General features: G+C 40.0%; 1 protein-coding gene across 1 annotated transcript in view; it reads right to left on the bottom strand.

Moving 5' to 3' along the window:
- Window positions 1-717: 717 nt before the first annotated feature.
- Window positions 718-16,267, bottom strand: part of LOC308689597 (uncharacterized protein) — a 30,648-nt gene continuing 15,098 nt past the window's right edge. The window contains exon 4 of the mRNA XM_081363401.1: window positions 718-2,439. Coding sequence (XP_081219527.1) covers window positions 818-2,439 — 1,622 coding nt within the window. The 3' untranslated portion in view covers window positions 718-817. The remainder of the gene's footprint in view (window positions 2,440-16,267) is intronic.

The following is a 16,267-nucleotide window of genomic DNA, read 5'->3' on the forward strand; positions in this document are numbered from 1 at the left end:
GTATCCAGCGTTGGATCACAAGGCTTGAGACGCGTCTGCTCAACAATCCGCGTTATAACTATGAGGTGAGGAAAAGTAGAAAATGTTCGTTGTAAGTGAGTTTAAAGAGAAATCAAGAATTATAAATCAATCGATGGAGCTCCAAAGACAACAACGCGCTCAGACGCGATCTGTAATTGCAAACAAAGGCTACTGTACCAAATATTAACATTGATTTTCTCAGGTGTTCAAATACTTATTTGCAACTGTATCATACAAATAAATAGTTAAAAAATCATACATTGTGATTTCTGGATTTTTTTTTTTGATTATGTCTCTCATAGTGGACATGCACCTACGATGACAATTTCACACCCCTCCATGATTTCTAAGTGGGAGAACTTGCAAAATAGCAGGGTGTTCAAATACTTATTTTCCTCGCTTTAAATCTCTCGTCTCAGGGGGATATGAGGGAGGAAAGCACGGTAATTCGAAAATACTACAGGTTTTCTACTAATACAAAGCTTAATGCTAAATCCTGAAGTATCCATTTAAGTGTAATTGTATTTTTATTTTTTTTATTATTAAGTATATTTCTGAGTGGAACATTAAAACTAGACTGAAAGTATAGTTTATTTTATACTTTATAATATACTTTATATACTAATAAACACTTTTTTGTGAGGGGACTCTTTAACAAGGAAAAGAAACATTTACATGACTTTTCATAATGTATTTGTAAGTGTGATGTTTTTATTACACTGGTGACAATTTAATTGACTTTCTCTAGAGTGAATGCGCAGATGATTGCTAAAAATGCTCCTTTTTCGAAATTTCGTCACACTGAGGAAAACGGCTTTTTCTTTTCAGAATGAGTTTGCAAATGCCGTTTCAGCTCTGTGTGGTATGTGAAACTATTCTCACACTGAAGACACTTGTAAGGCTTCTCTCCAGTGTGAGCTCTCATGTGAATCTTAAGATTTCCTTTAACCGAGAAGCTCTTTCCACACTGAGGACAAGTGAAAGGCTTTTCTCCAGTGTGAACTCTCATGTGATTCTCAAGGTGTGCTTTGTTTGTTAAACTCTTTCCACACTGATGGCATATGTAAGGCTTCACAACGGTGTGAATTTTTACATGATTCTTAAGGTGATCCATTTCTGTGAAACTCCTTTCGCACTGATGACATGTAAAACTTTTCTCTCCTGAGTGAATCCTCATGTGATGATTAAGGTTTTCTTTATATCTGAAACTCTTTCCACACTGATCACAAACAAATGGCTTCTCTCCCGTGTGAATTGTCATGTGAGTCTTAAGATTTCCTTTTACTGTAAAGCTTTTCCCACACAGTTTGCAGGTGAAAGGCTTCTCTCCAGTGTGATGTGTTATGTGGGCATTAAGGTCTCTTTTCTGTTTAAAACTGTTTCCACACTGAGGGCATATGAAAGGCTTCTCTCCAGTGTGAACTCTCATGTGAGTTTTAAGATTTCCTTGTAGTGAGAAGCTCTTTCCACACTGTTGGCATGTGTGAGGCTTCTCTCCCGTGTGAACTCTCAAGTGAGCATCAAGGATTTTTTTCTGTGCAAATCTCTTTCCACACTGAAGGCATATGAACGGCTTCTCTCCAGCATGGATTTTCAAATGGGTTTTAAGGCTGTTTTTTCGACTAAATCTCTTTCCACACTGAGGGCATACGAACGGCTTCTCTCCAGCATGGATTTTCAAGTGGATTTTAAGGCTGTTTTTTCGACTGAAACTCTTTTCACACTGATGGCATATGAAAGGCTTCTCTCCAGTGTGAATTCTCATGTGAGTCGTAAGATTTCCTTGTAGTGAGAATCTCTTTCCACACTGAGGGCAGGTGTGAGGGTTCTCTCCCGTGTGAACTCTCAAGTGAGCATCAAGGATTTTTTTCTGTGTAAACCTCTTTCCACACTGAGGGCATATGAACGGCTTCTCTCCAGCATGGATTTTCAAATGGATTTTAAGGCTGTTTTTTCGACTAAAACTCTTTCCACACTGATGGCATATGAAAGGCTTCTCTCCAGTGTGAATTCTCATGTGAGTCGTAAGATTTCCTTGTAGCGAGAAGCTCTTTCCACACTGTTGGCAGGTGTGAGGCTTCTCTCCACTGTGAACTCTCAAGTGAGCATCAAGGGTTTTTTTCTGTGCAAATCTCTTTCCACACTGAGGGCATATGAACGGCTTCTCACCAGTGTGGATTTTCAAGTGGGCTTTAAGGCTGTTTTTTCGACTGAAGCTCTTTCCACACTGAGGGCAGGTAAAGGGTCTCTCTCCAGTGTGAACTCTCATCTGGACTTTAAGGTTTCTAGTTTCTGTTTTATGAGTCTGTGAGTAACTAAAAGATTTTTCTCTATTCATGAAATCATGACATTTCTCATACTGATTTTTCTCTTCTATTTTAATTAGTTCTTGACTCTCCTCTTTCAGCTCCATCAAGTCTAGGGTGAAAAGAAACGAAAACAAGTTAACACAAGTTTATTGGCACAAAGCAACAGACATTAAACCATTTAGACATGTAAAACATCAAATCCAACAAGAATGCTAAATACTACACCCACTAAACAAATGTAAAATGTGTATGTCGTCGTCAAAATGTTATTTCTCTGAAAGAAGCAGTCAAGCAAGAGGAGGCGACAGTAACTTTAAGTGTTTTTGTATCTTAAATTTGATCTAATCCCAGTTGTACTAGGAAACAGTGTTTGTTTACTGTGCTCACGAGCTGAAATCGCATTGGTGAAGTCTCGTTTGTTCGCGTTTTTTCAGTGCTCCAGTGAAGTTAACTTAATTTATTAGAATTTAGTTTCAATATTACTTCAGCTCTACGCTTAATCTGACTAAATCAGTGATAGACAGAAATCAAAAGGTCTTCAGATGACGTGCCTACTGCTCTGTTCATATATGCGCCTTTAGATTGACCAATCCTGGACACAGAGCTGCGGTACCACCAGCCTCCTCATAATCTACTAAAATAATGATTTCATTCATTTAATTGCGCGTCAATGCGGACAACGACGCAGAAGTATAAATCAGCCTTAAGACTTGAGACAGCATGACACTGACACAGCATTGCATGGGGGTTTTCCTGGTTACAGATTCCCAAAGACTGCTCTGTTACTTGCCCTTAACCCTCAGTGGTCGGAGATCACGCCGGCGTGATCTGCTCGCTTTTTTCCTTATGAGTTGAATTGAGACCCGAAATACTCTTTTGACTTTGATTTTACAAAACAAGTTTCATACATCAATCGATTCTGTTAAATGTGTATTATTTTTGTGTATACTCACAATAAAAACAAAGTGTTGTGCTTTTTGCCAAATAAAGAAAAATAAACACGAGGCGAGTTCTGCCTTCTCTCTGCCAGTGTAGTCCATTCTGAAACGCGTCCGAAAATGAACAATAACTCAGCGAATACACAGTCAAACAGGCATACAGTCACACAGGCATGAAGCTTGAATTCTCTTCTGTTAAATGAAGTAATTTATATAAAAAACCAATATTCTCATCTTGTGAAATCTGTATTAAAAGAGAGCGATTCCAGTCGAGCTAATTACATCTGATTCAGATGTAATGTGACTCCGCCCACTGAGAGCGCACGCTATTCAAACGCAAATGTCTGAGGCAATCCGCGCAATCCTGTGAACGCCCTCATATCAGCGCGAGAAAACAAGTTTATTCAGATCATTACTTGTTTACACCGTCTTGCAGCTGTGAGGAATAATAATGGAAAATGTCCCCCAGAAGTGCGGGTATATCGAGGAGCGAGCTGAGGAATACTAGTAAGTTTTTTTCCTTCTCACGTGAATTTCTTCACGTGGGTTTCTGTTTATGAATGAATGAACGGCAGAGATGTGCGCTGTTTACCACAGCTGGCAAAGACAGTTTAAATTTAAATCGCGTGTGTGAATGAATGATGATGTTTCAGCAAACTGTATTGCTATAGGCTACTGAGATGTGTAAAAATCGACTGAAATATGCTGAAATAAAATGTAGGCTATTTGTATAAGCAACGTATTAAACTGCAAATTAACAATATGCCCTAATATTTCATGAAAACAACGTTACAGTCAGGCGAAATATGAAAGTAATGAATACATAGATAAAATGTAGGCCTATAATCATTTATTTATTTTTTTTACAAAGAAAGAGTACACTTGAAATATTGTTGAAATTGTAATATTGTTGTAATTGTAACCTTTTTAATAAAATGGCAAAACATATTTACAAGATAGATGTAAGCAAAATCTTAAATGGTCAATATAAGTCTTCTTCTAAATATATCTTTTGTCCTTGCATTGTGGCTCAGTCAGTGTCACACCTGAATGAATGGCTAATTATGCAGAGTCATTATGCAGAGTGGGTGTTCTAAGTTGTAAACCACTCCTCGTTCACGCCCCCTCGCATATTGGCTTTCCAAGCAAAACCTGTTTTACATCGATTTAAATCAATGTATTGTTTTATGTGAATGATAAAGCAAGACTATTTTCACATAATTTTGAAGAAAAAACACTAGGCGAGGACATCCATTATTCAAAAGTCTTACTGACACATATTTACTATGTGTTTTGTGGCCTTATTTCAGAAATTTTATTTTTTATTTTTTTCAATAACCATGCATAAACATTATTCTCTCAAAAATGAAAACATGTACATACACGTGGCTCACATATTATGGTAGCCCTGTTTGTGCTTTATAGAGTGAATTTACACCTTTGCCATTAATATGTTTATAAGCAACTGAAAAAAGCACAAATGTCAGGGCATGTCAGAACATCTCAAGGGCCCCAAAAACAGCCCAGACCCCAGAGGGTTAAAGCTGCAGTCGGCAAGTCTGGCAGATTGAGTGGACTTAGCCAAAATTTTGAATGTTTACAACTCTCATGGCCCTCCCCCACTACCAACGAGCACCTGCCCATCGTCAGTGCATGTGTACCTGATTTTCTGTGAACGCGCGTGTCTCTTCAGCATCGATCAACACCATGGACTCGGAGGTAGGCTGCCCTGGCTAATCTATCCATAGATAGCAATAACAGAGGAATTGGAAGCTTGTTAGTAGATTTTCTCTCCGCCATCACGCTTCGTACAATCTTCAGGCGAACTTCAGGCGTGTCGTGTGCATGTGATATTGTAATGTGCGCGTCTGCGTGAGGGAGAGGGGATCTGTGGCGTGTGCACGAACTGTGATTGACAGTCAGATCTCACACCCCCCTGCGCTGATTGGACCCGATGAGACGGGAGCGGTGGATTTTTGCAAAACAAATAACACGCTTCAGGTGGAGTTAGAAGCTCGGGTTTTTTTCTAAATCCACTTTATTTATGTTGTTCTGTTGGATTATAGTGTCGATTACACTGAATATGATAAAAAAAAGTTGCAGACGGCAGCTTTAAATATCCAGACCAGAAAATCAAAAGAGCTGTTTTGGGTCAATTCATGTACCCCAGGGGGTAGCACCTGGTTTCGGGGGAGAGGGGAGATATCTTGAAGAGTCATCACCCAAAGAGGAGAACAATCTTTCTCATTAAACCAATGACTGCAATGAAATTAAGACCATTTTACGAATCAAACTGAGACACTTAAAATGATACCAAACATGAAAAGGAAAAACAATAGATTCACAAGATACATCATATGTGATATATTGACATTTTAGTGAACTTTTGGTGACTTGACTCAGGGGGGGAGGAAGGGTGGAGGGAGAGGGGGATGCAGAGTTAAGGAAGGAGAAAAGTTTGGACAGGACAATGTCATGTGCTCTATCTTTGAGATCTTTTTCCAGCGTGCGTTTTATTGCTTTATTCTAGGGTGAGCATTATCTCAGCTTTTGTCTTAGTAGGAAAATCAATTCTTACAGAGGCGTGGCCTAAGCCAGCTCACGCTATTTATACAGTGTGTATTGTAGCACTTATTAGAAAGAAGCAGTCAAGCAACAGGAGGCGACAGTACCTGTTAGTGTATTTGTATCTTTCTCATTTGATTTAAGTTCAGTTGTAGTTAATTGAAAACAGTTTTGTTTGTTTACTGTGTTCACAAGCTGATATCTTGTTGGTGAAGTCTCATTTGTTCGTGATTTTTTCACGTGGTAGTGAGGCGTTTCCAGCTGTATTCAATAACGACATTTCCGGAGTATAAAAGCAAGTAGTAGTACAGCAGACGTGACAGCCCTCGTGTGAAGACCAAAGAGTGTGAAGACCAGCGACTCTACCTGTGCGACCGAGCAAGGACACCGACAGGGCACTAGAGTATTATTTTCTAATATCTTTTCTCTTCTACATAACCTTTTTCTCATCTTTCTGTTTGTGACCTCTCTTTCACTATGTGCTTTCAAATCCCTACTATTACTAACACACGTAAATCAAATGTCCAATCCTAACAACCTGCGTACCTTTCCGGTGTCTTCTAGTACTTTATTCTCTTTTCCTATCGGTCTCTGGAATTGACCAGTCCGCTGTAAACAAAGCTGATTTCATTACATCTATTTCTAGTCATTCAGGTCTCAGCCTATTGGCCCTGACTGAGACCTGGATCAGACCAGAGGACACTGCCACACTGGCTGCCCTCTCCACTAACTTCACTTTCACACACACCCCTCTCCTGACCAGAAGGGGTGGAGGTACTGCTCTGCTCATCTCAAACGATTGGAAATTGTATCATTTACTCCTTTCTGCCTAGCTGCTGGTTTGCGTCTGTATGCTCCATATAGCTTCCTGCTTTTAATCTCTATTTACTATCATTCCTTGTTGTTTATATTGCTAATATAACTTACTCATCAACATATATTAGATATTGTCTAATATTGCCTGTCACATTAATCTGGCATTGCTAGCTTTTATCTAAATCATTATCGCTAGCACAGCATGCTAGTATCTCGCTAGCCTGTTAACCTGGCATCCGTGCTTGCCGTCTCGTGTGCGCTTGCGCCTTTTATGAGTCCATCAAACAACTGTGGTAAGTAGGATCAGTCAACTAGTAATGTTTTGAGTAATGTTTTCTCCTGTTATTGTCACTTGCACTTCGTGTCACATGTATAGTATATCCTTCTCAGCGGTAAGGACTACATGTGATAAATGCAAGGAGATAGTCAGGCTGACGGAGAAGATTTCAGAACTAGAGACACGCATCCAAGCTTTAATCGAGGTTAATTGTAAGAGTGCAAGGGCTTTAGATACTGTTTTGGATGCGACTAGCTTAGTGAACTCTGTACACTGTTCTGTTCCGTCTGAAGTTGAGCCCGTGCAGCAGGGCAACTGGGTGACCGTGAGACACTGTAGACGTAGGACAAAACACAGCTCTTCTGTTCCAGTTACAACATTACACAGATTCTCCCCTCTCAGTGAAACACTCACTGTGAATCCTGCTGAATGTGACCTAGTTATTGGTGATTCTATTACACGGAATGTGAAAAAGAGACACCAGCCACCATAGTCACATGTTTGCAGCACTTCAGATTACTGTTATAAAAACGAGCCACGTCTGAAAGGAAAAGGCTGTAAAGCACTAAATGTTGCTGTAATCTATAGTAATATTTTCAGAATTAATGAAAGTCTAGTTTCAAATATAATTATTTTGAAGTAATCACTATCTAGTGTAAATGGCAGTTTACATTTGTGCTAGCTACTGTATACAGGCCACCAGGGCACCATTCAGACTTTATCAAAGAATTTGCTGATTTTCTATCAGAGTTAGTATTGGCTGCAGATAAAGTACTAATTGTTGTTGATTTTAATAAACATGTAAATAACGAAAAAGATGCATTGGGATTGGCATTTAGAGACATTCTGAACTCTATTGGAGTTAGATGACAGGTGTCAGGACCCACTCATTGTCATAATCATAATTTAGATCTAATATTGTCACATGGAATCAATGTTAAAGGAACACGCCGACTTTTTGGGACTTTAGCTTATTCACCGTATCCCCCAGAGTTAGATAAGTCCATACATACCCTTCTCATCTCCGTGCGTGCCATAACTCTGTCTGACGCACCCACCGCTAGCCTAGCTTAGCACAAAGACTGGAGGTAAACGGCTCCAGCTAGCATACTGCTCCCAATAAGTGACAAAATAACGCCAACATTTTCCTATTTACATGTTGTGATTTGTATAGTCACCGCGTTTACAAATAACAAGGTCACATGAAACACAGCCATCTTCTAACCATATACATACTGGGAACTATATTCTCAGAAGGCGAAGCACTGCTACTTGGGCGGAGTGATTAGCGCAACACTCTGAGCGAACTCTCTGCTCCTCACCAAGGGGGCTTCTCAGGCGCTGCGAGTAAACCACTCCGCAGAAGTCGCCTTCTGAGAATATAGTTCCCAGTATGTATACGGTTAGAAGATGGCTGTGTCTCATGTGACAATGTTATTTGTACACGCTATGACTAAACAAATCACAACATGTAAATAAATTTGGATGACTAGTAATTTCCTTTTACTTAATTCTGAAAAAACAGAGCCTATTAATTCTGCAGATCTCAGAGCCTATTAATTCTGCAGATCTCAGAGCCTAGGCTACCTAGAGAGACGCGTTTTTTTGACAGCATGCTTATGGGGCGGGCAGCTAGCGAAATATTAGATGAATGTGATCATTTATGTTTGGGCCTGAAATCGCTGATACCACCTTTAAGTCTTCATCGTCGGTTAGGAACCTGGGTGTGCTCTTTGATACCAATCTTTCATTTAAAAGTCACGTTTCTAGCATCTGTAAAACCGTTCATGCGTTCATGACCTCAAGGCTAGATTATTGTAATGCTCTACTGGGTGGTTGCCCTGCACGCTTAATAAACAAACTACAGCTGGTCCAAAACGCAGCAGCTCGAGTTCTTACCAGAACCAGGAAGTACGACCATATTAGCCCGGTTCTGTCAACACTGCATTGGCTCCCTATTAAACATCATATAAATTTAAAAGTATTGCTGATTACTTACAAAGCACTAAATGGTTTAGCTCCGCAGTACTTGAGCGAGCTCTTAACGCATTATAGTTCTTCACGTCTACTGCGATGTCAAAACTCTGGCCAGTTAATAATACCTAGAATATCAAAATCGACTGCTGGCGGTAGATCCTTCTCCTATTTAGCACCTAAACTCTGGAACAGTCTTCCTAACATTGTTCGGGAAGCAGACACACTCTGTCAGTTTAAATCTAGACTAAAAACACATCTCTTTAACCTGGCATACACATAGAAAATTATACATTCCTATTATTTAAATCAGTTAAATAATTATTAGGCTACATAAATTAGGTCAGCCCGGAACCGGGGACACTTCCTATAACACCCAATGTACTTGCTACATCATATGAAGAATGGCATCTACACTAATGTTAATCTTTCTATTTATTCCAAGGTTTACTGTAATCAGCTGGATCCGGGCCGTATCCAGATCAGATGGAGGACCTGCGCCTAGACACGACCACAACATATCACTGAAGTGTCAGCAGAGATTGTGTCAACTAGACTCTCCCCTGTGAAGGCCTCATCGACACGACAGCCATCAGCACTGATCCTCAAAAAACCTGTCTCCATACCGGCGTGACTCCGATCTTCAACCAGAGGGAACTGGGTAGTAATCTGATTGTTCCAAACCAATCTGACTTCTGACCTGTAATGCTGCCTGAATCATAATCATACACTGTTCGTTCACTGGCCAGAGGAGATCTGAGTGACTGAGCCTGGGTTCTCCAAAGATTTTTCTTCCATTCTGTCACTGATGGAGTTTTGGTTCCTTGCCACTGTCGCCATTTTCCACCTTTGTTGCCATTGGCTTGGCTTGCTTAGTTTGGGACATTAAATTTAACATTTAATTTAATATTCAACAATAATATTGATCTGCCTGCACTGACACTATTATACAAGAACTGAACTAAGTTGGACAATGACATCACGGTTTACTCCAGAGCAGCTACAAACATATATATATATATATAAATTAACTAAATTAATAACTTTTTTAAAACAAAAATGAAACATCACTGAACTTACTTAAGCTGGACTGTGACGCTATTTTCTTCTGGAAACAAACTGTTTTGCATTATTTTCCTGTTATCTCTGTAAAGCTGCTTTGACTTGACTTGACTTGACCAAGGGTCCTTCTCTGTGATATAATTTTTTAATAAAAAAAAAAAATCGAAAGCAAATACCGTCTGATTATGTAATCATGCTCGCATCTACTTTACAGTGGAGATGTATGGTAGTAGAATACACTGATTTAGAAAACACTAGTTTATTAATAAACAATTAAAATGCTTTGTTATTTTTTCAGACACATTTATTATCATAAGCCTACTTTTGCTGGTGCTTTGCGGCAAGATTTCTGCATGCGCTTAAGTGCGGAATAGGCCATGTTCCTCCATGCACCCAGGAATTAATTAATATAAACGTGCGATTAGTCGATTAATTGCTTGAATGAATGACTACTAGTCGACTAGAAAAATCTTTAGTCTAATCTTATATGTTAATATATTAGGTATATAAAAAAGGCCTATATACCCAGGGGGCAAAACACCTGTTTTTTAGGAAATCAGACATGGGCTGCTGTAAAAGGTTGTCATATAAAAATGAAATCTATGATGTCTGAGGATCACAACCTGGGTGGCCAACCCGGTCAACAAGCTGCTGGAAACTTGTAGGATGTGTTCAAAGTATGCGTGTCCCCCCGCAAAAAAAATACGTTTTTGAACTCGCGCAGTTCCCTACGAGGCAACTAGCAGCAGCGATCAAATGCCATCATCCATAACTGCTTTCATATCTCTGCTATAGATAATTTTAGTTTTGAAATCAACAGCCCTGCCGACACAACGGGAATACAGCTTTCAAACGATATCTTGATTGTACAAGCAGTATGAAATAAAGTTGTGATCATGTAGGCTACATTAAAAAACTTCTGTTGTTGATAATTGTATTCCATCTTTCTCCACTAGCACTAGTTCTAGCTTAGTCTGCTGCAAAGAAAATAGTTTTGATTGGTCAAATAGTTTTACGTATACTTACCAAAAAGGTGACCTTGTAAGACAGACCATGCAAAATTAAAACAAATAACACATCAGTCGGTTCTGTCTTTATATCCTTACACTTTTACTGCAAATTTAGTCCACAAACAAACACATCAAAAACACAACTTCTGCATTGGTACATGTTTGCACGATTGTGTTAACGCTACTTCCTGTATTGTTGGAAATCTCATGTAAAATAGGCTACTTGGATTTTCATTACACCACTAGATGGCACTAAATAACCACTTATTGTTGCTGTGGACCGCAAAGACATCAACGTTAGCAGCGATACAATATCAAGAAGCTGGCAAATTCAAGGTCGAGAATTTCATGGTAAGTGCTAGAGTTCTCAACGGGTCGGGTCGGCCGAAAATATAAGCAAATGACTCGGGTCGGGTCGGGTCGGACCTCGGGAGGATTTTTTTTTTCCGCTAATTAAAAAATAAAATTTATTAATCATCGCTGCATCATGCTGTTCACCGTAAAGAAAGTCTGTCTGGCTGCTGTGTGTGCAACGAACGTGCATCGCGGCTCGTGGGGTCAGAGTGTCAGACCACCTGACGCCGCTGCGTGCACGCTTTTAGCCTGGACGAAGAAGATGGAGTTGCCGTTGGTGAAAAGAAAACTTGCCGCAGGTGAATTCACCGTCACCAGTCGAGGAGTGGGAAAATCAGAGGTCTGGAAAGTGTTTGGAGTGGTGCTGGATTCTGATGGAAATTCAACAGGTTATGTGCAATGCTTAAAATGCAAGGTGCTGATGAAATATGACAGCAAAAAAACAGGGTCGTGCAGCCTGAGCCGCCATACATTAAACTGTGGGCATGATTCGACCACCACCACAACGCAACAGCAGCTGACGAAGTTCCTTGCCAAAAATGTCCCCCTTAAAACAAAACAGGCAGTAACAGAAAAATGTGTTTACATGTGCGCCAAGGACATTAGGCCATTTTATTTTGTTCAGGGAGACGGCTTCTTAGAACTTGCACAGGAACTCATAAATGTTGGTGCAACACATGGCAGAGTTGCTGCAAGCTCTGTCCTCCCATCTCCCAACACAGTAGCAACACACTGTTGGAATTTGGCAGAGGAAAAAAGAGAAGAGCTTGCGAAGCAGGTGAAAGAGATCCTGAACAAAGGAGGAAAAGTGGGAATGTCTACAGATATGTGGACAGATGACTTCAGAAAGATTCACTATCTGTCAATAACGTGCCACTATGTTACAGAAGATTTTGAATTGATCGAAAAGAATCTGACCACGGCAATGTTTCCCGTGGATGAGAAAAAAACGGGCGATAACATCAAGAGGGAGCTGGTCAAGCTCTTGGTCACCAAGTTCGGGTTCGACCCACTGTCTTTAAAAGACATTGTTTGGGTTACAGACCAGGGGGCAAATGTAATTAATGCTCTCAGGTCATACACGAGACTTGACTGCATGGACCACGTCCTCAACACTGTCCTTCGCCATGCACTTGATAATGACGCACTGATGCAGGTGCCACCTGCATCAATAGCTATGTTTCCATCACCACGTTTTTATCCGAATTATGTGATATCGAATGAAAAATGCCTTATGGAAACAGTAAAATTCGATTGAATTTCGTGAATATCGACTCAAATGAAATACGGTCGGTCTCATCGGATTTTGTCTTGATCGATATACGGTTTATGCGCTAAACGCTGATGGAAACGTTATTTGCCGAATAAATAATGAATTGCGATTAAGTTTTAGGTCATTTATGGTTGCAACCCGGAAGAAGTTTTTGTTTATTTCAGCTCTGTTTGCGCCTCCTATGTTTGCACACATGGCGGGTATCAAAGACAGATGTAAGTGGACAAACGAGGAGACGAGATGCTTTTTGAGTTTAATTTATGAGAAAAATATAACGGCTATTTTAGATAGCAAAAATCTAAGAAATGCCATAATTTATCAGGAACTCGCGAAGGAAATGGCCAACAAAGGTTACGACAAGCCGTGGGACGTCCTCCGGAGTAAATGGAAAGCGCTCAAACAGCGATACATGGGTCAAAAAAGAGAGTTGTCTCGCAGCGGTGCCGGAGGGAAAATAAAAGGCAAGTTCGACCTTTTTGATGAGATGGATCAGATCCTCGGCCAAAGGCCCATCGTAGCTTCCTTGGCTTCTAATATTAACAGCTCAGGTAAGATATCACGTTATCATTTTCATTTACTTTGAGGAACGCGTTACGCTTTGATCCGGACTGTACGTCATTTCACATTTGTATCTTGTTCATTTTAGCCGAGACTTCAATTACTGATGAGAAACAGAACAATGATGAGGGAGACGTTACAGAGTCTACAGGTATGAATATTTATTTTATTTTCTAATTAAATGAATGTTTCAAGCGTTAGTGAATAAACCCCACATATATAGCCTATGTTTAAAAAGAAATCAATACTGGGGCTTTATATTGTGTATGGTTGTGGTTACTCAAATTGTTTTACCATATAAATTAATGCATAAGCTGCACATTATGTATCCCTGAACAAGGGAAGGCAAAGCCTGACTTGAGTTAGAAACAACAGCGACTGTTCAGCTGTTTTTCAATAAACTACATGAGGAAATATAGCACTGTAAATAACAAAGTGCAACCAAAACATTTTATGCAAACTTAAATAAACAACATGTGTAGATATAATGTGTTGTATGATTAATACAACCAACCATATTTTCATGAAACCTTCCCCTACATCAAAGTAAAAGGGTCATTTGTTCTAACTTCACTCTGACTAAGAACATTGTTCTTTTTACAGAAGAGTCAGGAGATGGAACATGCAGCTTGAGTGATGCCAACGTGTCTGCAACTATGGAAGCACAAGACACATCCTTGCCCATTGAAGAATCGGCCACACCGAGTAACCCACCAAGATTATGGCAACGCCAGTCAAGAAAGAATGATGCAGGGGAGATGAGATCCTTCTACATGTCCTTTCTCGATCAACAACGTGAGCAGGCAGCACAAGATCAAAAATCATTGGAGTCCATCACCACAGTCATTTCACAGGCAGTTCAGTGTCTTGAGCGGTGTGCCAATGCAGCCGAGAGGCATGCAGAAGCCACTCAAGTCTTAGCTGGGATGAGCCAACAACAAAGTAGGGGCAATTACAATACATTTCAAGGCCAACACCAATTTACCTACAACCACGCTGCCCACCCACCCACATCTGATGCTGCACACTCAACTCCTCACTCGGAACCTAACTTGCCATTCACTGCTTATCTTACCTTACAGTAGAGTAAGTTGTTAAAGGTGGAGTCAGCGATTCTGGAGAATGCTTGTTGTCAACATCAGTAAATATCTCCTCACGATCCGCTATCGGTCCAAACTTAGTGTGCAAAAAAAAAAAACTTGGTGTTAATGCACAGCCTAGGCTCTGTAAACTGGTATGTAAACAAAGGGGCCATCTTAGCTAGCAACATGCCGATTTACAGAGCCTAGGCTATGTATTAACACTGAACTTTTTTTCAGCGCACACACAGTACGTACAGGTAGTGGATTGTGAGGTGATATTCACTGATTTTGACAAAAAGTGATTTTGACATCAAGCTTTCTCCAGAACTGACTCCTCCTTTTTAAGAGCCAAATCATTGGGTTAGGGGAATAAAGTTCCAGAATTTGTTACTGATCATTTTGTTCAGGTGTATCTTAAAATGGCACTTTTGGTGTTACTGAAAGTTTTATTCAGTTGTATTTTTAAATGGCACTTTTAGTGTGTTTGTTTGTACAGGAGGGTAGGGGAATGTTGTAAGTACTTTGGTATCTACTACATGAAAACAAAGTTCCACTATATCTTTTGAAGCCTTAAACAGTTTAGGAGAAGAGTTATTGTCTTTGTTTAGTATTTTACAATACAGAAAAATTAATTGAGCATTGCATGTTTCGTTTGAATTGTACAATGTGGAACAGTTCGCATTATATATGTTTATATTTTCAATGGAAATACTGTACTGAAAATGCACTGATTAGATTTTGTTGGCAGCCAGTTGTGGCCATTCTGTGCCAGCTTCCCGATAAGAAACATGCAATAAAGCAGAAAGACTAGTTTGTTAGCAAAGAGATTCCCTTGCATCATTTGTTGTCACAAACTCCTATGCTATACTGTTTTTGAAAATGTGCTGTAGCTTTACCCCACTGTACTGAAAATGGCTTGAGGTTTAGACTGGGCTGGCCACTTACAGATGACAATACAATTGTCTGCATTCTAGAGCACAATCACTACATTACACTATACAAATTAAAAAGAGCTATAAAATGAGAGTGCCCCCAAGAAAGAAAATAGGCAAAATAAGAATTTGGAGGGAATACATAATCATACAAATCTAAAGTTGATATCAAGCATTTCCTTACTGAGAATGTATAGCTTGCTGTTGTACTACTGGCGGACTCTAATTGACACATATCTAAGTAGAGCTTGGCGGATAGCGGATAGCTGCTGCGTTTGGTGGACCTTCATTTGGGTGATGAGGTGGTTGTGGTAGGTTTTGGTGGTGCTGCTCAGGGCCCGGTTGGAAAAACCTTTGCCTCTCCTTTTCGCACAAGTTGTGCAATACACAACAAGCAACTACAACGGTTGGCATGAACTTGTGGTCAATATCAGACCGTTTGGCCAGCACACGCCATCTCCCCTTGAGGCGTCCAAACGTGTGTTCAACTTTCACACGTGAACCATTCAAGTGAAGGTTAAACACCTCTTCTTCCTCTGAGAGATTAGGGCCAGAAAATCCTTTCATCAACCATGGGAGGAGAGGGTAGGCTGGATCTCCAGCTAACAGGAGGGGCACCTGGACACCTTCCATTTCGATTGGGTTTTGGGGATGTCTCTCAGGGAATCTAGAATAGAATATCCACACAAAGTGTAGAGATAACATGTAGGCTATAACAAATAAGCACAATAATTAACAACTCTGCAGCTAATTGTTGTGATGATACTAAGTTCTGGTTAGGGCTGTCAAAATTGTTCAAAAATGACGTTCGAATATTCCCTCTAAAACACATACGAATATTCGAACTATTCGAACATCTGGTTGCGCATTTTGTCAATGACACGCCTTACGTCAATAACAGGACAAATTAATACAAAGAGACATAACTACTTGTATAGGTAGTTAATTTAAGTTTAAACATATTTGACAATTTATTACCAACACAAAATCAAGTAAATAAACTAATGGCCAAGACCGCAGACCTCACTCTCGCTCACTCGCAGGCACTCTCTCCCTCCCTCGCCCTCGCGCTCGCGCTCTCTGCGCATAACGGTTT

Source organism: Scardinius erythrophthalmus (genome assembly GCF_964197995.2).
Source record: "Scardinius erythrophthalmus genome assembly, chromosome: 4".
NCBI classification, from domain to species: domain Eukaryota; kingdom Metazoa; phylum Chordata; class Actinopteri; order Cypriniformes; family Leuciscidae; genus Scardinius; species Scardinius erythrophthalmus.